This window comes from Arachis hypogaea, chromosome 8 (genome assembly GCF_003086295.3).
Source record: "Arachis hypogaea cultivar Tifrunner chromosome 8, arahy.Tifrunner.gnm2.J5K5, whole genome shotgun sequence".
In the NCBI taxonomy this organism is placed as follows: domain Eukaryota; kingdom Viridiplantae; phylum Streptophyta; class Magnoliopsida; order Fabales; family Fabaceae; genus Arachis; species Arachis hypogaea.
Genome location: NC_092043.1, coordinates 29611789 through 29634599, shown reverse-complemented (window position 1 = coordinate 29634599; position 22811 = coordinate 29611789). Strand labels below are relative to the sequence as shown.

General features: G+C 33.8%; 3 protein-coding genes across 3 annotated transcripts; 1 reads left to right on the top strand and 2 right to left on the bottom strand.

Moving 5' to 3' along the window:
* The first annotated feature begins 1206 nt into the window (after window positions 1–1206).
* Window positions 1207–8229, top strand: LOC112706843 (uncharacterized). Its single transcript, XM_025758360.3, has 18 exons — window positions 1207–2565; window positions 2673–2759; window positions 2848–3052; window positions 3151–3457; window positions 3871–3981; window positions 4211–4292; window positions 4370–4429; window positions 4535–4587; window positions 4950–5116; window positions 6001–6160; window positions 6382–6436; window positions 6537–6593; window positions 6698–6946; window positions 7087–7151; window positions 7243–7299; window positions 7396–7489; window positions 7641–7781; window positions 7866–8229. Exons 1-18 carry the CDS (start codon window positions 1600–1602, stop codon window positions 7953–7955), a joined length of 3006 nt encoding a protein of 1001 aa, XP_025614145.1. The 5' UTR covers window positions 1207–1599; the 3' UTR covers window positions 7956–8229.
* A 1842-nt stretch (window positions 8230–10071) lies between these two features.
* On the bottom strand, window positions 10072–10636 carry LOC112706842 (histone H2B). Its single transcript, XM_025758359.3, has one exon. The coding sequence runs from the start codon at window positions 10566–10568 to the stop codon at window positions 10152–10154; it is 417 nt and encodes a 138-aa protein (XP_025614144.1). The 5' UTR covers window positions 10569–10636; the 3' UTR covers window positions 10072–10151.
* A 7716-nt stretch (window positions 10637–18352) lies between these two features.
* Window positions 18353–20856, bottom strand: LOC112706841 (protein SENSITIVE TO PROTON RHIZOTOXICITY 2). Its single transcript, XM_025758358.3, has 2 exons — window positions 19518–20856; window positions 18353–18701 (listed from the first exon to the last, which is right to left on the bottom strand). Exons 1-2 carry the CDS (start codon window positions 20698–20700, stop codon window positions 18691–18693), a joined length of 1194 nt encoding a protein of 397 aa, XP_025614143.1. The 5' UTR covers window positions 20701–20856; the 3' UTR covers window positions 18353–18690.
* Window positions 20857–22811: the final 1955 nt, after the last annotated feature.

Genomic DNA, 22811 nt, shown 5'->3' with positions numbered 1-22811 from the left:
TTTTTCACACCATGCTCAAAGAATATGCAAAAAAATTTTCCCTACCAAGCCTTGGGATTTCTCCATAAAATAAAGTCTGATGGGTTAAGCATGATGCATATAAGAAGTTTGATAGAATGTCTCATATAAAATTTTATTATAGAAAGAGATGACAGAAGAACTAACAAAAGTGATGACAGAAAAATTAACGTGACCAGATTCACTATTTTTTAGGACGAATTTAATTAATTTATTCTTTCGGAGACGAAAATAAAAATTGAAATATCTTTCGGAACCATTTTGATTATTAATTCTATTATAAAATTATACTCCAATATTTTGTCAGTATTTATTTTTTTTGATGTAATTTTTTTTAAAAAATTATCATTTTCTTTTCATGATAAGATAAAAACACAAGTGAGATGTTAACATAATTTCTCTCTTACATTTAAAAGATCATGAATAGGTAACATGAGAAACAAAAATAAAATAAATCAAATCAAATGAAGAAGGACAAAGACTACAACAATAAAATTGTAAATACGCAACCCACAATATTCTCACAAGTCACAAGGACTGAAATTCTTAAATATTTATGAGCACTTTCATAAGTAGATGGTATGTATTAATTTTCCCCCCTCAATCACATCTTTAGTTTTTCATAATACAAAATTAAATACGAGAGTAAAAATTCCAAATCACGGGAAAAAAGTTTAATTTTAAAATATTAACAGTGCAAAGAAATTAAAATAATTATTTATTAAATTTACATTATAAGATAATTTTTAAATAATACATTTAAAAATTGGTTACCTTTTTTATTTGAATATTTGAAAATACATAATTAGGTGTATGAAAATTAAATTTTAAAAAGAAATAGAAAAAATAATTTGTAATATATATTAAAAAAATAACTTAATTTCAATATATAATTATTTAATTAAAGTTATACATTTAAATAATTTTTAAAATAGTGAATTTAAAAATTTATTATTTTTATTGATATGATTATAATTAGTTATTGAATTTAATTTTAATACATTGATAATATAAAAATTTTATACAGTTATATAATTATAGATTTTTTTAAATGATCATTTATTCGATATATATAAAATTATTTTATACTATATCAAAATTAAATTTTTAGTGATTCGAATATTTTTTTAAAACTTAACGTATAGGAAAAAATAAGTTCTTAAAAAGATATAGAGAAGAGATGGCATTGGGATCTCAGGGGCAGTTTCGGTATGGGATTAATTTGGATGAAAAAATAAAAAAGAAAAGATAGGAAAAAACACGGTGTCTCCTTGCTCTTCGCCTTCTTGAAGGAACCCTTCTTCCCTTTCCCCAATAAACACCCAAATCCAGTCTCTTCCAATCTTTCTTCTCCCTTTCAAAAATCAAATCTCAACTTTTCCCATTCTTCAATCTGTTATTCCCCCCCTTTCTCAGAAACCCTAAAATTTCCCCTAATTCAACGCCTCCACCGTTGAATTCTTCCACCGCACCTTTCATTAACACCAATCTCAGCCAACACCTGAATTTTTTTTTCATCGAATGGTTTTCATGTAGCGTTGTTGGGTCTACATGAGCTGAATCTATTGCTTGTTTGTTTGTATGGCGAAGGGTACGGATTCCAACGAGTTCATGATGCTTTCTAGGGTACGGACGGGTCTCAAGAGGGAATTTGCATTCGCCATGAAGGCCCAATCGGAGATCGGTGGCGGTTCCTTGGGCCGCACCCGTGCCAGCAAGAACCAGAATGTGCCTCCGGCTCAGCCCAGTCCCGCCAGAAAGCGCCAAAGGAAGTCATGTTCCGTGGAGGAAGAGGCGCCGGCGACGAAGAATGAAGTTCAAGAGGAGGTTGATGGGTACACGGCAGATGTGGCGGGTGTGGCGACAGCGAAGATTGATTCGGAGGAGGCTGGCGACGCCGTGAGCGAGGAGGAAGCGAAGAGCGACGTGGTGGATATCAACAGCGACGACGAGCCGAAGAATAATCAGGTTGGGGAATCATTGTTGGAGGAGAAGAAGATAGAGGAGGGAGAGGTTGACGAACCAAAGGGTGATATGGTGCTGGAGACTGTGATCAATGAGGAACCCATCAATGAAGAAGAGCCTCGTGTGGTTGTGGATGAAATTGAGAATAAAGAGGAGCAAGTTTCTCCTGAGGATAAAAGTGCACCTTTGGAAAAACGTGCTTCTGGGGAACACGGTGCAGTTGGGATAACAACACCACTTTTGGTTTGCAGTGACGATGATAAGGGGAAGAGAGTTGTAGCTGTGGAGAAGCCTATGAGGAGGTTTACTAGGTCGGTATTGAAGCAAAAAACTGAGAATACCAATATGGTGAATGATGGGGAAGGTGATGCTATTGTTGTTATAGGTGTTGGAGCTGCTGATGATAATGTTCAGAATGAAACTGAGGTTGTGACTGAAACTGATGCTTCACCACAGTTCACAACTCCAACTCCAGCAAAGGGATCAAGGAGGGGCATGAAGAGGTTCCCTACCAAGCTGAAGGACCTTCTCGCCACCGGGATTCTTGAGGGACTGCAAGTGAAGTATGTCAGGGGATTGAAGGTATTATCTGGTTGCTTTTCTTGTTTATATGATAGTTCTCTTTTAGTGTTAGTTTTTGAGAAATTTTTGCTTGAGGCGTGAGTGTGATGCATTTGAGGAATTTCTAGGCACGGAGGCCTGGAGAAGCAGGGCTTCAAGGAGTCATTCGTGACTCGGGGGTTTTGTGCTATTGTCCGGATTGTAAAGGGAACAAGGTAAGCAAAATTAACATGTATTCTTGTGTTTGTGCCTTCTAACATATTATAGGGAAATAATGTGGTTTTTCTATGATGCCGAGAATAGGTTGTCACACCCACTGTGTTTGAGCTGCATGCTGGTAGTGCGAACAAACGACCTCCTGAGTATATGTACCTTGAGAATGGGAATACTCTCCGTGACATCATGAATGCATGCTGGAATTTTCCTTTGGACACCATGGAAGAAGCTGTCCAAAAGGTCCTTGGTGGTTTCACTTTGAAGAAGTCTAACATCTGTTTTAATTGCAGAGGTTTGAAATGAATTTTCTTTCCTTTGGCCTATGTTTGTGTACTCATTTCAGGGGTAGTAACACGTAATTCTGATGAAATGTTGTGTATATATTTGAAGGTGGCAATGGTTCATCAAGACTACTACTATGTGATTCGTGCATGGAGTTGAAAGACACTCAACCTAGCCATCGTCAAACAAAAAGTGTTGATCAAAATACCGTGACTAGCACTAGAAGTGTTGCCCAAACTCCTATGACTAGCACTAAAAGTGTTGGCCAAACTCCTCTGACTAGCACTAAAAGTGTTGCCCAAACTCCTGTGACTAGCACTAAAATTGTTGCCCAAACTCCTGTGACTGGCAGTAAAACTGTTTCTCAAACCACCATGACTAGCACTACAGTTGTTTCATTTGCAGTTCAACCCAGGTATCATTTTGTGATTTATGAACAATATAATGACTAATGAGTGCAATGTGGTACATTTTAAGAATTTAAGATAAACATGTGCTTTGTTGAGCAAACTCTGCAGACCTCTTCTTTGATATTCTCTTGCAATCTTTGGTAGCCATTTTCCCAACTTCAATATCTACCTATGCTATAAAAAGAGGGCTTATAATTTCTACCATAGAGTCTTATCTGTTGTTTCCTAGAAATAGGATGGCAAGTTGATTTCATATATGACTTCCCACTTTGATAGGCAGAATCTGGTGATGTGCACTGAGCTCCAATGAACACAGTGCTTCCTTTTATTTGAATAAACATGGTTGATGCTATGTGATATATTATTAAATTTCAACTATCTGTTGTTGTATAATGCAAGCACATTTTAACTATTCCAGATCACCAGAACCACAATCAGAACCAGAGCCAGTTGCAGTTCCAAAGTCCTTAAACAATGGAATGAAGCATAGCACATCTCATGGCAGGAGCCAGGGAAGAATTACTAGAAAGTATGTTTGCAAAGAACTTATCTGAAACATTTGCTTCATTTAAAACTCCAAATGTGTGTGGCTATATATATATATATATATATATATATATATATATATATATATATATATATATATATATATATATATATAGTGTGCGATAACTTCGTCATCTTTTATTCTTATCAGGCTTTTACGTTTTTTCCCATTTAATTATTATTATAAAATTTATTTTATTTTTTGTTTTTAGGGATCTACGGTTGCATAAGTTGGTATTCGAGGAAGACGTGCTGGCAGATGGAACTGAACTAGCGTACTATGCTCATGGAGAGGTTGACCGTTCTTCCACTTTACCTATTTTTATGACTTTCCTTGCTTGGTTCTAAGTGTGTTTTTATTATGTGAGCAGAAAAAGCTGGTAGGTTACAAGAAGGGATATGGAATTTTTTGTACCTGCTGCAAATCTGAGGTGCTTTTCCTTTTGATGTATTCTATGTTTTGCCAAATACAGGTCATTGTTTATGTTTCTCTTTTTTTTTTTTGGTTTCTAATTCTTAAAAACTTTCATGTGCAGGTCAGTGCCTCTCAGTTTGAAGCCCATGCTGGCTTGGCATCTCGACGCAAGCCGTGAGTATCTACTATTTTGCCATATGCATTAAACAGTTCATCACACTTTTACCCTGTTGTGAAACTGGTTTGTGTATCTAGCTTTTCATTGAATTGCTTGTAGTTGTAGGGCATATCTGCGCCGTGCAACTGCATTTTGCATTGCATGAAATTGGTTGTCTGATTTACCTGCTTTGTGCATCTAGCTCTGTTTTTCTTCTATCACTTTTTCTGTATTGTTTCTTTCTTCTTTTTTCCCCCGAATTTTTTAAACTTTTATGAAATTAAGTGGCCTCCATTTTTTCTGCTATGTATTGAATTGTGGTTTTTGTGAAATTGATCAACATTTACATGCTGTTTAACACGGAGTCATTGTATTGCAGTTACTTGCACATATACACACCTGATGGAGTTTCACTCCATGATTTGTCCATCTCTTTATCAAAAGATCGGAGGTTTGCTATCAGTGAAAATGATGACCTCTGCAGCATTTGTGAAGATGGAGGGGATCTTTTGTGCTGTGATGGATGTCCAAGAGCTTTTCACATAGGTGAACTGTTTGCTCTCTGTTGTTTAAAGTTATTTATGCAAAACGCTTCTTGATTTTGAGTCATGGAAACCTTGATCACACCATTAAAAACTTTCTGATATGTTTGAATTTGGAGTTATGATGTGTCTCCAATATTGAAATTTCACCTCCTTTGGTTTGTATCCTGACTCTAGTTTGGTGATATATGTTCTGTTGGAGCGTGGAAAAAATATGAATAACTCATAAATATTGTAAGTTCTGTTCAGTTTATGACCCCATCCTTTATTCAAGGTGGGGGATGCATGCCTTAAGTTAGATGAACAGATCATCAGAAGAAGGGACTTGATAACAAATAGAAACAGCAAATGAATAGCTGCAGCCTTTTTCCATTGCTATCCTAAAAAGAATAGAGAGTTGAGAGCAACTCCATGGTACAACAGTTTCTAAAACGTCAATTCAAAAAGACAGTTAACTGAGAATATAGGAAAGTGTTGTGCAACACCTTTCAAATAATGTTGGTCTTAATGCGACTGCTAGTTATAATTTACTAAATATCTGAAATTCATTTACATCGTATATTTCTTTCATATGACTTCTATAACCCAAATGGAAGGGCATCCAGTTACTTTTGGTTCTTTAGACTTCATCCTACAAGCAGATTAGGATTTTGTAAAATATTCTGTGTTTTTATTATTACCGAGAATTAATGCTTGTATAGTTAATTTATGAACTTCAAATCTTAAATATCTAACCATGGGTGCATGTTCTGAATGTAATGGAAATTTGATTTATGATGTTTGACAGACAGATCACAGATCCATCCTGTGTCTGTTACTCTGTTATAATATTTGAATAAGCAAATTTTCTGAGTAAGCTAAATTGCTGATAGTGTGTTTGATATCCAGATTGTGTTCCTCTTCCATGCATTCCAACTGGTACTTGGTATTGTAAATATTGTCAGAATCTTTATGGGGAGCATAATGTGAATGCGCAAGCAAAAGACCGAAGATGTGTACGTGTTGTCAAAACTAACAAGGTTGACCATGGTGGATGTGCCTTATGCAGGTATGGTCCTGAATTATTTCTCTCAGGAATTTGAGTCAGATTTATGTGTGGTTTATAAACTTTTCTGCTCTGGTCTAATGGAGTGGAAATGCAACAGTTATTGCTATTACTTGTGTGTTACAACATGCTTCATTTATCTTTAATCTTGCATCTGATTTTCTTTTACATGTTAGTACTTGGACAATATTCTCAACCTCCAGTTGCTTTGTTGTAATATGCAGACTTCACTATTTCAGTAAAAGTTTTGGTCCTCGGACAGTAATCATTTGTGATCAGGTAATACTTATTGAATTATGGATTGCCAAGCCTTTATTTTTAGTTGCTTATATTTACCTGTCATGATACCTATTTTTAAACATCTGATGTGCTATTGCAGTGTGAAAAAGAATATCACGTTGGGTGCTTGAAGGAACATAACATACAAAACCTTGAGGTATTTTAATTTCCTCTATTTTGTGTTAATCTTTTGAATGAAATTGTCCATACCTTTGAGTTTTACAAGGTTACATACATTTGTTGACTGAGGTTATTTACCAGGAATTACCTGAAGGGAATTGGTTTTGTGGTACAAGTTGTGGTCAAATTCATTCTGCTCTTGTGAATTTGGTGGCTAGTGGAGAGAATAGCCTCCCAGATTCCCTTTTAAGTTTGATTAAAAGGAAACATGAAGAGAAAGGTTTAGATGCTGTGGATGGTCTCGATATTAAATGGAGGCTTCTGAACTGGAAGCGTGCTGCTTCTGTTGACACTAGAAAATTGCTTTCAAAGGCTGTTGCCATCTTCCATGTGGGTATCTTGTGTGTAGCTTCTATTTTGTCAAGTTATCTGTTGTTAGGGATGGATTGTGGCCGAGTCTTTTTTTTTTTGAGAGTGCCAAGCTTGTCGGTTGAGTTTTTTATTCTAATATCGAATATTTGGTTTTGCAGGAGAGGTTTGATCCTATAGTCGATTCTAGTTCTGGCCGTGATTTTATTCCAACCATGCTATTTGGGTAAGCATCTTGTGTTTCTTCTGGTGTACTTGATTTTCTTTGCATATATGAATCTGAAGCAATTTTCCCTTATAATGGTTCATTATAACAGAAGGAACATCCGGGGTCAAGATTTTGGTGGAATGTACTGTGCGGTGCTTACTGTCAAGTAAGGATGAGGATGGAATTTTGTTTACCCATATTGTATATTTGACTTGAAAGATGCCTGATTATGGTGTTTGTTTGCCTGGGTATTGTTTTGCAGCCAAGTTGTTGTCTCTGCTGGCATATTTCGTGTCTTCGGGCTAGAAGTAGCAGAGCTTCCACTAGTGGCAACAGTAGCAGATTTCCAAGGAAAGGTAATTTGATTCACTTCAGTGGTAAAGATACCCTTCTGACCTTCTCTTGTTTGTTTTCATATTGTATATGATGATGATTTTTTAAGTTAATCAGTGATTGGGTTAATGTCAGCAAACATTCTAACCGAAGATGAATTTGCTCTCTGTATAGGGTTACTTTCAGTGCCTATTTTCTTGCATGGAGAGGCTGCTTGCATCTCTGAATGTGAAACACCTTGTTTTGCCCGCTGCTGAAGAAGCCGAATCAATATGGACAAGTAAATTTGGGTTTACAAAACTGGAACAAGAGGAGGTTTGTAACTAGTTGTCTTGTTTGCTTTAGGATTTTGTTGGTTGCTACTTATTAGACTAACTACCTTCCTCACTCATTTTACAGATAAACAACTATAAGAAATTTTATCGCATGATGATCTTTCAAGGGACTTCATTACTACATAAGCCGGTTCCTATGCCTGAACAGAACTAATACTTTTTAGGTGCACTTTGTTGTAAAGTTTTATTTGGGAGGTGCCTATTTTACAGAGGCCATATGTTTTTTTCTCTGGTTGGAGAGCGCACTCCTCTATGTACAGGGATATGCGTTTTTGGTGTACAGAAAAACAATCAGCTCTAGCTGTTATATTTTTTTGGTAGCAAAGATATCAAAGGAGGTTAGGTAATAGAGGAAAACTAGGATAAAAGGATTTCTAATATCTTGCAAAATTTTGGCATTTCATATATTCATTTATTATTATTCGCGATTGAGCTGTCATAATCTTTGCATGTTTTGAATCCCATGATACCCCCCCCCCCCCCTTTTCTCTTTTTTTTTCCCCCTCCCTTACACTACATTACTAGAGGGTACACACACCACATTCACACATTAGAAAGGGTTCGCCGATAACCTCGTGTTCACATGACATTTGTTCCTCCTCCCTGTATAGAAGTTTCGTGTTCGAGCCTCTTCTGATGTATGTGATCAGAAACAAAAGAAAAAGAAAGGGGGGGGGGGGGGGGGGTTATGTTCTATTCCTAGGCTTTGAACAGTGGTGCTGTTTGATATGCGGCTGCTACATCTATTTTCTAAGGAAAGAGGAGCATTCTCATTTGCCACTAGGGTTACATTGTTAGATATGCGACTGCTACTTCTACTATATGGATTGTCGTGTCTTCAGTTTTTGATAGAAAGGTTACATGTACGACATAGTTGTTTGGGCCAAAGTTTTTGAAGCCCACCGAAAGAAAAGTTTTTTCTCTCTTATTCATGGAGTTGTTTTTTGTCCTTTGTGAATATTTATTTATTTATTGTTTTTATTATACATTAGATTTATTTTTAGAATACTAATATAATCATCTAATTTAAATTATATACATTAAAAGTTTAAGGACATCGAACACATTTTAAATTAAATTACATTTATACTGAAATATTTTGTTTATTTTGTTAGTTGACTATTTTTCTTTATAATTTAACTCTTGTATTGTACTTATATAGAATTATGAGACATTAGTTAGTATTATACTTTAAATTTCTGTATTTTTTCATTTTACATTAGAGTATATTCATACTTATTTTGCTATTGTACTATTAGTTTGTATACTTCTCAAATGAGATTATAAGACTTTAATTAGTGTTATCATTTTAATTATTAATATATTTTTTATATTTATATTAGAATATATTTATATTTTTGGGTGTTTATTTATATTTTTATATATTATTTTAAAAAAATTCGAATATTCTAGTTGAACCAGTTAAACCTCTAAATCAATAAACCATAACAAAAGTAGTTCGATGGTCATTTCAGCTTTTAAAACCTTGCAAAAGATAAATTTACTAATATGTAGCATGTAGCATAGTTTTTACTTAGGGATGTTCAAGACCCGACCTAACCTAAATCTAAGACATATTTTTATCAAATTCGAATGTTATTTTTAACGAGTCCTATTTTCAGATTAGGTTTGGTTTAACCCTATTTATTCAGCTTGCTTTTGAGTCATCTCAAAATTGGCCCAGTAATCTCAGGATCAAACTTGAATCTAATTAAATTCTACCCACCTGCCTATGAACACCCCTTTTGCTCATTTCATTTGCTTTATTCTTTGCGTCGAGAGATTGCATGTTTGCAGGAAAAACTGAAAAAGTCATGGAGCAGTAAAGATAAAATAGCCAAGCTATAGAAAATATATAGAAGATTACGATTTATCATAATAGCCCATTTTAATAACTTTGAAGTTAATAAATTACTCAGAGGTCTCTATATTTCGGAGGAGTTTTTTATGCATACTTATTGGATTAAGACTAACTTTCTCACTCATTTACAGATAAACAACTATAAGATATTTTATCTCATGATGATCTTTCATGGTACTACATTATTGCTACAAGTCGTTTACTATGAAACCAAACAAAATAGAACCACTAACTTTTATGTACTCGCACGTCGCACGAAATATTTAGGTTTATAATTTTGAAAACGGTTAATAATTGAGTTCCAAAAATATAAATTAGTTGTCGAGTCTGAAAATAATGAATACACGTTATGATAGGGATAGCACTTTTCGAACATATATATATATATATAGGGTTTCAAATACCTCAATGGCAAAATAAGGATTTCATTTCCATTCATAACGAAATTACAGAGTAATACTTAGAAAACATCAGCATACATTTTAAGATCTAAGAGCTAGTGAACTTGGTTACGGCCTTCGTTCCCTCAGAAACAGCATGCTTAGCGAGCTCGCCGGGGAGTACTAATCTGACGGCGGTTTGAATCTCCCGTGAAGTAATGGTAGGCTTCTTGTTGTAGCGGGCGAGTCTAGAAGCTTCCTGAGCGAGCTTCTCGAAGATGTCATTGATGAAGCTGTTCATAATCCCCATGGCCTTGCTGGAAATCCCGATGTCAGGATGAACCTGCTTCAATACCTTGAATATGTAGATCTTGTAAGTTTCAACGCTCTTCTTCGCCTTCTTCCTCTTCTTGTCAGCGCCGCCTTCCTTAGGGATCTTCTTCTCCGCACGAGGCTTCTTCTCCGCCGGTGCCTTCTCTGCCGCCGGCTTCTTCTCCGCTGGCTTCTTCTCTGTCTTCGGCGCCATCAGATCACAGATTAAGCAAAATGAGAGAGTTTTGGTGTTTGAGCTGTGAATGTAAGGTGTTTTGATGAATTATGCTCGTTGATTAGTGTGGAGTATATATAGGTTAGTGTGCTGCGATTTGATTGGTTGGGTGGGTTGCATGCGGATCGATGACGTGGACCGTTGGATATTGTTTTGGGAGTTTGGGCGGTATGGATTTGTTTCTGCGTCTAATGGATTGAATCCACGGGTATAAGGCCATATGGTAAAGGCGCGCTACTGAAAACTTTTGTGGTGGGAGTGTGGGACAATTCATTCTTCAAAATTTTAACTTAATTTTTGTTGTTTCTTTTAAAAGAAAGAAAAAGGAACATTATTTATTTTATTTTAGAATGAACATAGGAAATTAATTTTTAAATTATTCATCGAAATCAACTTTTTGTTATAAAATCATTTTTAATTCATATTTTTTTTGAAAAATTTAAAATGTAGTGTTGTTTTGAATTTAAAATTGATAGTCTAAGATTTATAATTTAAAATAAAAAAATAAACAGATTTGGACTAAAAATTAGTTAGTTTTTTATTTAAATTTTTTATTTTATCAAGAAGTAATTAATTGAAACAGATAAGCTATATTTTTATCAACTATATATTGTGAAAATTATTAGAAATTATTTGGTGCATAATTTTTTTTAAATAACTTTTTTGAAAGAAGAATAAGCTACTTACTCTCTTAATTTTATTCTTTTATTTAAATTATACGAATAAACTACTATTTGTATTCATGAATTTTGTAAACACTAAGAAAATTATCTATTAAACAAAAAAATTAACGTTGTACCCATAAAAAATGAGTTTCGTACGACAAAAATACCCAAACCTGACTTTTTTTTTTACTTTTGATCAAATTCTCAAATTACCCCGACCTTTTATCTTCTTTTCTAAATTTTAAACTTTCACAATTTTAATCACCATCACCTTTTTTATTATCATTGTCTCCCCTCTCTCTATTCACTGCCACCAGTCACTATTACCACCACTAAAATCCAATCCCCTTTTTTTTCATTCACTGTCATTAATCATTCACCCTCTCTCTACTGCCACCATTTACCGTCACCACCACTAATTCCATTCCCTTTCTTTTTTCATTCACCGTCATCCACCATTCACCATAAGAGTGCGATGCTCCCTAGGGTTTCATACTTTCATCAACTGTGAGTTAGATTTAGGAAAAGAGTGATTAGGGTTTGAAGCAAAAGAGATGAACAGTGGAGATTGATCTTTTTTGAAGAAAAACAAAGGCAAAATTGATATCAATACCAAATTGAGTGAGATAAGTTTGAACATCATTAATAATCTGAACAGCCAAAATCCCTCTCTGCTCTGTAATTGTTGTTCTCGACGCTGATGATGAAGATGCTATTCCTCGATTTGATGGCAATGGCAAAAGTTTTGGAATGCGACGACAACGAACATGGTGGCGGCGTGACGCATACGCGGCTCGCAAGCTCAATCATGGTAGCCACATGGAGTGGATAAGCGTGAAAAAAGAAAAAGTGATTTCAGGAAAAAGGTAGCGTATGTATGTAGAGAGAAAAGGTTTTGTGACTCTAAAAGAAATGAACTGATGAAGGAACAAAGGAGATTGGGATTTAGTGGTGGTAACAGTGAATGGTGGCAGTGGAGAGGGGGAAGGGAAGAAAGGCAGTGGTAATTAGGATAGGTGCTGGTGGTGACTGGTGAAGGTTGTGAAAATTTGAAATTCGGAAAAGAAGATAAAGAGTAGGGGTAATTTGGACTTTTTATTAAAAAAAGTCAACAAAAAATTAGGACTTTGGTACTTTTGTCACACGAAATCTATTTTTTATGGATACAACGTTAGTTTTCTTGTTTGATGGATACTTTTGTCAGCGTTTATAAAATTCATGGGTATAAAACTATAAATAGTAGTTTATTCTAAATTATACTATGTATAGTCAATTGTTTGCACAACATATAACCTTTTTGAGTAAATAGTCATTTTGGCACCCGAAAAATGTTGGTTTTGTCAAAATAGACTCCAAAGTTTGTTTTTGACAAAATGGACCCAAAAAATATGAACCGTTTGACAAAATGATCTCGATGTTAACTCCTCACTCTGAACGTTAACAGAAATGTCTAGGTGGCACGTTAAATGCTTCGTGAAGGGTTAGATGTGAGATTATAATATTGCCATTTTCATATGGTAGATTGTTACACCTAAAACTCCTATTTCACCCATTCACATTCCAATTGACCACCATTGACCCCAATTAACATGGGGTCGTTGGTTGTCGTTGTTGCATTCGTAGCTTAGCTTGAGTGGAGCTACTATGAGCTCCTTAGTGCCAAAACTCATGCAAGGTTAGTGCGATTTTGATTTTAGCTTTATTTTGTATTGTGTTGTGTTATTCTCTGTTAGAAGTGTTAACTGATTTTGGTCCCAAGAGAGAAAGAGAATCTGTGTATTGTTGTCGATTTTCTGTTTCCTTTTGTGAATGTGGTCCTATGTTGTTGTTGCATAATGTTGTTGTCATATCCTCCTATTCTCTTGTGTTGCTTCTCATAACTTCCAGTGGAAGGAGGAGGCATAACGGCAAGGGCAGGATCATCGTCCGGTCTAGAATCACTATGAGATGGAGAAGGCAGAAGAGTAAAAGACTATAGAAGTTGACTCAAGATAGATCCTGTAGAATCATCATTAGGAAAAAGATCAACATTGGGGTTAGTGAAAAAGGATGATTGAGTAGGAAAAATGGATTCAAATGAGGAGAACCGAGAAAACATGTGATGCTCCCATAATACAACATGACAAGATATACGAATACGTTTAGAGAAAGGATCCCAACAACGATAACTCTTGTGTTTAGTGCCATAACTAAGAAAACAACACATGCAAGCCTGAGGTCCAAGTTTACTATGTTCACGAGGCTGGAGAAGAATAAAACAGACACAACCAAACACTTGAAGAGAACTGTAATCTGGTGAGGTATGATAAAGATGCTCAAAGGGAGTAACATTACCAAGGACAGAAGAAGAGAGTCTATTGATAACATGAAAAACAGTAAGAACAGCTTCACCCCAAGTACACTTAGGACACAAAGAAGAAAGAAGCATTGCACGAACAGAGTCAAGAATGTGACAGTGTTTGCGCTCAGCTCGTCTATTTTGTTGAGATGTACTAGGTACCTTGTTCTGTAAGAAAGGTTAAAAGTTTGGAATCATGGTTCCATAGCATTATCACGTCAAAAAACTTCAATGGCCTTGGAAAACTGAGTTTTAATTAGTGGCAAAGTTAATATAAATAAATCTGATGTAGCTCATAGCGATTAGTCATCAAATAATCCCAAGTAAAATATGAATAATCATCCATGAAGATGACAAAGTATCGAGCTCCTCCCATAGAAGCGGTGGGAGCAGGGCTCTAAACATCAGAGTGGATAAGATCAAAAGGAGAACAAGCAAGAGATGAATTATTGTGAAAAAATAAACCAGGTTGTTTGGCAGTTTGATAAGAAATATAATAAAAGACTCATTATTAACTTGACCCAAAACACCCTGAGATTTAAGAAGACGTAATTTTTCTTAGGAGTTGTGGGGCAAGACAATGATGCCTCAAATGAAAGGTAGAAGGAGAAAAAGTAACACATAGATTTGACATAGGAGGAATATAAAGAGTCTCGAGTTCAAACAACCTTCCGACCTTATGTCTAGTTCTGATGATTTGTCCCATCCAACGATCCTGTACACAGCAACCATAAATGGAAAAAAAATGTCATCAAAATCGAGATCAACAAGTTGACCAACAGAAATAAGATTAAAGTTCAATTTGGGAATATAATAAGTATCAGGGATAGTAAGGGTTGATTGGAAAATATAACCCTTGTGTGTCGCATGCAAGAAGGAACCATTAACAGTACTGACATAAGGTGCATTTATTGTGGTAGACAAAGACGAAAAAAAATGATGCAAATGAGACATGTGATTAAAGCAAGCGGAATCAAAATACCATTTAGAATTACCTGAAAAAGTCGAAAAAATAGCAGGACTATTACCAGAAAAGGAGAGAAGATGCTTAAGAAGAGACGCAATATCAGATAGAGAGATAGGAGATGGGTTGAGAGGAGCAGAGGTGGTAGATCCAGTAGTAGCAGCAACAGCAGAAGCAGACACATTCTTGGAGAAGTTGGGATGATAATGATACTTGAGGTGATCAGGACGTGGCGGATGAGCAAGACAGGTAGTAATCAAATGTCCTAAGAGCTTGCAAAAATGGAAGAACAGTTGTGGACAATTGTAGCTAATGTGGCCTTTTTGTTGGCACTTATGACATTCAATAGAAGAATAGTCTAAGAAGAGGTGCCCAGAATGATTATAATTTTAACAGAATTTATCCTTTCTGTTTGTGGCAGCAAAAGCATATGATTTTTCCATAATAGTAGATACAACGATCAAAGAGAGGAAAGAAAATTGCGAATTCGGGGCAAAAAATAAGAAAACGAAAGACAGAATTGAAAAGATATCACTAAAAAACCTTAGGGAGGGTCCCACTATCAGCCACGTCAACCATCACGTTAGATGCCACGTCAGCAGGGTAGGCCACGTGGTAACGCATGATAGGAGAGGGATATGGCATGCGGGTTGGAGAGGCGGGCCAGGTCGGGTTCGACGTGGGCTGGAGCAGTCCGCGTGTGTTGTTGGCTTCGAGACATGGCGCTGTTTGGTGCCGTTGATCCTGGGTGTAGATCCAACGGTGCTGGATGGCGTCTGGAGAGAGGAGAACCCGAAGCAGAACATGACTTCAGGCGACGCATGAGGGTACGTCTGGCGGTAAGTCTGGAGGCGTTGAAATTTTGACGACAAGACGAACACGCTGGTGATGGCAGTGGCGAGCCAAAGCGTCAGAAAAATATTAAAAAATGAAGGTAAAGAACATTACTGAAAGAAAAAAAAACAATTGGGTTATGAACGAATTTTCATGGAAAAAAACATATACTTTTGATACCATGTTAGAAAAGGTAAGAGAGTGAGAGCTGTAGAGAAAGGATTTGTGTGTATTCTAGTTGTATAGAATGATACAATAAGAATGATATTTATAGGTGTTAAGAGAATCGAAATAATAAAGATGTAATATCCTATAATAAATATTCATATATGCTAAATAATGCAAATTGATCTAATTGATTCTAATTATACTCTAACAAAATAATTAAAAAACATATGATAGTAGAATATTGTAAAATAATAAAAAAATATGTAATATTGTTGGCTTTGTGCATGTGATCTCTTATTTTATCTGTGTTTGTTTAGAGTAAGTTTCAAGTGCTAAAATCAGTTGAAGAAGAGGCATTAACACAAAGGCATCTTCAGATACAGGAATAAGCTACTATAGTAAGAACCATCATTATGTGTTGTATCACTGAATGGTTGTTTTTTTTTTTTTTTCTCAAACAGAGACTTACAAAATTATATGAATTTATCTTAGGCATAAAATTAAGTTAGCAGAAAATTTTAGTAAGAAAAGATTACAACAAAAGAAGACAAAAGTTACTGTTCCAACAAAGTCATTTGTCATCCCAACCCAACCTCAAGTACCACCATAGAGAGTTACTACATCAATAGATCAGATAAGATCATCTGCTGCAACACCATTCAAACCACCATGAGCATCACAAAGACCAACTAGACCAGCTGCAGCAGCAACCAAACCACTTGCACTACAACAAGAGCCAAATTTGCCACATTTAGGCCTCCAAATCCAGTGAATCCAGAAACCAGCATTGGTGATGAAGTTTTCTACAACAATTAATAGGGCTACCTCTTTAAGCATAAGGCCATGTGTGAGTGTTGAAACTATGGGAGCAATAAGTCCTGCAATAATAAACAGATTTGTGCAGTTCATATCCACACCAATCTTGACAATTCAGCTCCAAAGTGGACCAAGTTTCTCAGTCCCAGACAAGACCCTAACATGAATTGCAAGTTTTTTTTTATGGTTTCAAATGGTTTTTGATGGTTTTTAAGTATTTTGAAATTAACGCTCAACAAGAAATATATTAGTTATATACTGAACAAGTCTTTTTTGATAGTTTTTTAGTTTCTTGAGTTTATTGCCACAATTGTATTTAGGTATAAGTATTTGATGGTTTATTAGTTTTTTGAGTTTACTGCCACATTTATATTTAGTTATAAATATTTGCAGCATTTGGTGCTGTTATTTTGTTCTAATTTATGCAATATAGATGCTTTAATCTCTTCCAACATTCTCAGATTCATACATAAAAAGAAATATGCAATGAATACAATATGGTTATTTTTTATTCATAAATATGAGAAAATACATGTTTATTTTGTATACAATTTCAGTAGTTAGCACATCTAAAAATAGCACTCTCTACTACTAATTTTTACCACTATACAGCAACAATAACATTAGTACTACTTAAACAATGAGAACATATTCATAATTATAACGAAAGCTATCCTAATTACAAACACCAACAACAAAATTTTTATCTTCCTCATGTATTCTTTAATCACGGGCGACTTCATAGTTATATGTCTTGTACGTAATTCTCTCATTGTCCAAATTTTTCATCTCTTTGTTGCTTCTAGCTTTTAGTTTAATTTTCTTAGTTTCTTCTTCCACTTCATCAACCCAAACAAAATACTCACATATCTCATTCTCAATTTCTATCAAAATAGGAAGGAAAGAGGGAAAGATTCAACAAATAAGAAGAATCTCAAGTTTTGTTCAATGGGTTAGTTTCATTCAAAATGACATACCTGCCAAGATGGACAACGAAAAAACTAATGCCATGGTTGGCCCAAATATTCAATTTTAGCATCACAACCTCCTAACGGCAGAAGCACGTTCCATAAAATGATTTTTCCTTTTTTTTTTTAAATTTGATGCAGCCCTCATAATTGTTCTCGTATATGGAAGTATATGTCGTTCTCCGTCGATGAAGATTTCTTTTCCATTTTTTATTTTTTGCTCCACCAACTACTCAATTTGAAACTTAGGAATTTTTTTAGGCTAAAAAGTGAATTAATCCCACGTAAATCACTTTAACTTTTTATGTTAGTATTTTACGTGCCACCTACTCATCTCTGTTAATGTCCAGAATAAAGAGTTAACATCGAGATTATTTTGTCAAACGATTCATATTTTGTAAGGTTTATTTTGTCATAAAAAAATGTTGGAATCCATTTTGACAAAATCGAAATTCTTCGGATATCAAAATGATTATTTATTCAATTTTTTCTTTTTTAAAAGAAAAGCATATTTTTTATTAAAAATAAAAACAGCATTTAAAACAACGAGAAATAGTTTCCATTAGTAAAAATAATTAACTTTGAATAGAATGATGGTTTTTATAGATGGTATACTATTGTTAGTTAGATTTTCAGCTTTTACCATTTCTACTTTATGAACTGCATGTCGTGTGTTATTGATAATTTTTCTTTTAGCCATACATGCATATAAGTAAAGAGTTCAATTAGGGAGCCATTTTTTTCCAGCTAATATCGATTTAATTTTATATTTTAAATTTAAAATTTAATATTCTAAAAATAAACCTTAAAATTTCTAAAATATGATGATTAAAAAGAATAATTTAACAATAGAAAGTTAATTAATGATAACTACTTAAAAATTGATTCCTATACTTCTTCCACAGGAAAAATACTAACATTTGATTTACCAAATAGATACTAAAATGATTTTTTAGTACCATTTTAAAAACTAAAATAATATTTTTGAAAAATTAAAAGAAAAAGATAAATTTAGGATCCAACACAACATTCGAATCTTATATTTATACGTAACATACGTATGTTTTTCTCTCTCTATACATAACATTATTGATACATTCCTTCAACACAGATTTTGAATGTACAAAACTTTTGTTGACTAATTATTAACTGCTAGCTAATCAATTAAAGATTATTGAGATTATTTTCTTACTACTATGTTTTGAATCATAGCAACTAGAGAGATGATCTCAATTCATGAAGTGCAACAAAGCAGCGTCCCACTTCATTTTCAAATGGCCATGTCACTTGTCAGCACCACAAACTATACTGAGCCAAAATTCCATACACACATGCATATTTCCAACCATTAAGCTGCACCTAAAATTTTTAATGTGATGAAAATTTGAATTAATACAAGAATTAACCAACCCTATTCGGAAGGTATAACTCATTTCCAATAAAAGTTCATGCACGAAGAATATATATATATATATATATATATATATATATATATATATATATATATATATATATATATATATATATATATATATATATATTCCATTCTTCCCTAGTGTGTATTATTCATCATAACTAAGTTCGTTGTCATAAATAGTTTACTAAAGATAAGAAATTAGTCATCGAATACTTTTATAAGTACCCTAAATGAAATTCAAAATTCCTTGTCTCTTGGTTACATGGGACTAAGCTAACTAGCTAAGTGAGCATCAAAATATATATATCTTGATAAAACAAACATGGAAAATGGCTGATGATGACATGAAAATATGAGAGAATATATAATAACAACTAAAAGTTATCCATCAAACTAATATTTTGTATATACTGAAAAACAAAAATATTATTTACACATTAAAAATCAAACATTAAATTAGTATTATATATGTATTGAGAAGTGTTAGAAGACTAACAATTAGTTATTAATGTTTAAAAATATAAACTAAAAATATGTCGTTAAATTACTAAACTAAAAATCAAAGTTTAAAACAATAAATTCCATTAATTTTGAACATTTTTTTTTGTATTTTAATTTATATTTTATCCGTGTTTAATTTTAATATACAGGTAATATAGTGGATCGAATATTTATGAAATATCACTATAACACTAATTTAGTAGCAATTAGTTTTTTTTTTTTATAATAATATGATGATAATGTTACTCTAAACTTACTATTGTATTGGTGGAAGGCAATGGAAAGGGCTCGGTGGCCAACAAACAAAGCAACATGTCCCATAAGCTTGTCTTTCCTGGAGAAAGTGGTGCCACAAGAACACTGCCATTTGAGATCCCCACAGTGCTTCTCATGTGTTCTCAGATCAGACAGCACCGAGAACTGCTTCTGGTTACACCTCTTGCACACGTACATCTTCGGACAATGGCTTCTCTTGTAGTGATTCTTTGCACATATCATTGACTTCAATGGCTGAAACTTTGCGTGCTTCTGGTTCCACCTACACCCTTCTTGAGGGCACGAGTACTTCTTCGGCAAGCAATCACCATTCTCGCCGTTATTGTTCTGCTTCAATGGGTTACTCAATGCGGCACTCGTTTTGTATTCATCACCGTGAGCTCTCATGTGCATCCTCAAATTCGCATCCCGCTTGAACCCTTTCCCACAAACACTGCAGTAATGTGTGTATTTCGCCAACAAATCCGCAGCATCCAATTCAATTATATCCAACTTCTTTGCTCCTTCTTTGCTATCACTAATTTCAACACTTGGATCATCATCATCGTTATTATTAACCTTACAATCAACACCACCAGTATTGTTATAGCTTTCACCAAGCCAATTATCCAGTGCCTCAGAATCAGTAGTGCTAGAAAAGAAACCTCTAAGATTATTATTGTTATTATTGATCAATAACCTTTGATGTTGTTGTTGGTGCAATTCATGGTGGTTGTTGGCGAAAGCAACAGTAGTAGCAATGGTACCTGGAGGAGGAGGAGGAGGAGGAGGAGGAGGAGGAGGAAAAGCGAGAGCGATCTGTTGGCAGGTGAACATCATTGAAGTTGCAGTGACTATGATTTCTTGGATTGTGGAGTTCATGCTTGAAACAGCCATGGAGGTAGTTGAGTCCTGAAGGTTCTGATCTGGGGAGAGAATAACACCAACCAGGGTCTGAACCTGATTAAGCTTGTCCTTGAGAACAGAGAGATTGAAGAGAAGGGAGCTTGAGTGTGAAGAAGAAGAAGCAGCAGCAGCAGCTGTAGATGAAGAAGAAGAACCAACAGAAGAGTTATTAACTATTTCCATAGATTGTTGTGACACCAAATCCTCGCTCCCAGGAGGAGGAGTAGGGAACATCTGCATCATCAACCCTTGATTTTGTTCGATACTTGTTGAAATCATTGCATATATGTATGATCTTCTTCAATTCTTGAAAGATATAATAAGCATAGATGCTGAATTTTTGTTTCTTTTTTAGATGAAACCTCAGAAGCAAACATATAAACATAGATAGATAAATTTAGGTAGCATGATTATTATGATAATGATACTAGAGATAGAGAAAGTGAAGTCAACTGAGAGATATAAGACATCCCCACTTACAACCTCCCTTGCATGAACCCAATTGAATAGTGGGGACCACATTAATTCATTCAAGATCTTAAACAAATTGCAACTAGTGCATGCTCCCATGGGGGTATCACTTTATCGGACTACACATAATTAAATATTAATCATTTTTCACATCTTGCCATGTCGGATATTATAAACTTTTGCTCTACCAACTTACAAATATTCATTTTAAAACCTTTTTGTTTTTTTCACTTGAGGTCATTTTGTGTAACACTCTGATCTCCAAGGATGTTTGGAAAGATTTGGGAAATTTTGAAATTAATTATAAGAAAGTTAGATTGTTTTCGAAGACAACTTGCCAGTGTAGAGTCAGCATGCATATTCATCATAAGCACTCATTTCTAAAATCAATTAAAATCCAGAAAGAAAAAAATCCTTATCCTCTAAAATCTGGCTTTCAAATAAACGTACATATATTAATTTCTCTCACACCTATATATATGAGTGACTCTTCTTATTGAAGCTCTAACTCGGTTTCTCATATTGAAAAGGAAAAGATCAACTAACTCTCTTATATTACTACTAGGTCGACAAAGGTGGAAACTAACCTGCAGTGGACTGCAGGTGAAGTTGCTTCTGGATCGTTGACACGTGTTACTGTATGTTTAAAAAAAATCGATTTATTTTATACAAATGGTTTATTTAAAAAAATAGATCAAATAACTACTTTTAAAATAATTTAAATTCTTTCTACATGTTATTCCTAAATTCCTAATAGATGAATTTGATATGTTCTTTTTCTTCATTCATATTGACCAATTTTTTTAAAATTTATCTGAAACTTTTTTTTATTTAATTTTTGTCAAATATATGTATACAAATTGTTTGAAAAAGTAAAATTTAGTATTATGGAAGAGAAACAAAATTCACGGTTTTTTTTTATAGAAATGACATAAATTATATTATCTGTCCTTTTTTTTGTGTCTCTGTTTCTATTTTCTTGATGAGTTTTGTTTTGTTTCTCATAACTTACATTTTCAGTTGCTTTTAAATTAAGCCGTAAAAATATGTTCAATTGCAAATTTATAGTTAAATTAAATTTTATGGTAATTAATCAATTAACTTTTATTTTACTAATAAACTATTTTCATGCAAATTATTGTTGATTTTTCAATATTATTCTATAAATAAATTATTTTTTTAAGATAATAAGACTATAATTTACTTGTCTAGAAATTATGATTTCACTGTCATGCACGTTTTTGTGTTTTTACTTATCAACTAGAATTTATTTTTTAATGAAATTAGAATTTATTTTCAATAAAACAAAAGTATCTAATCAAAATATTAATTTGGTCTCCTTAAATAATTGAACATAATATTATTAAGTTTGTCTACAACAAAAATTTTTAATAAATTTTTTTAAAATAAAATTGATTCAAAAATAGAGAAAAAAAAGGAACAACTAATGAAAATATTTATTTTGACATTGCCATCAAGAATAGGATAGTCATAGAAAAAATTCAACCAAATAAAAAGGACCTAACTCATACAATTAAACTACCCTCATATCATCACAATAAACTATAACATCACCAACTAAAGAAACATATAACAAATATGAAAGAGATCATGCCAAAATTTCAACAATGTTCATGCTATCAACTAGTCTACGTTATACCATAATTACATTTTTGTCTTTCATCACATGAAATTGCCATGAATTATCTTGGCATTTATAATCCTGAATATTAAAATGGTGTGATGACATAAATATGTACGCATTTATTAAATAATTTTCATCGAGGAATGAATAAAAACATAAATTAAGAAATACATTTGAAATAATAAATTTGATTAAGAAATATAAATAAAAGGAACATACCTAATTGAAAGTTTCATATTAGTTCTGAAAAAGAGATTGAAAGAGAACGAATTTT

Coding starts and splice junctions, on each gene's coding strand:
- LOC112706842 (XM_025758359.3), bottom strand. CDS start 10,568: ATGGCGCCGAAGACAGAGAAGAAGCCAGCGGAGAAGAAGCCGGCGGCA.
- LOC112706841 (XM_025758358.3), bottom strand. CDS start 20,700: ATGATTTCAACAAGTATCGAACAAAATCAAGGGTTGATGATGCAGATG.
- LOC112706843 (XM_025758360.3), top strand. CDS start 1,600: ATGGCGAAGGGTACGGATTCCAACGAGTTCATGATGCTTTCTAGGGTA. Junction 3,982..4,210: donor CAGGGAAGAATTACTAGAAA/GTATGTTTGCAA, acceptor TTTTGTTTTTAG/GGATCTACGGTTGCATAAGT. Junction 7,782..7,865: donor CAAAACTGGAACAAGAGGAG/GTTTGTAACTAG, acceptor CTCATTTTACAG/ATAAACAACTATAAGAAATT.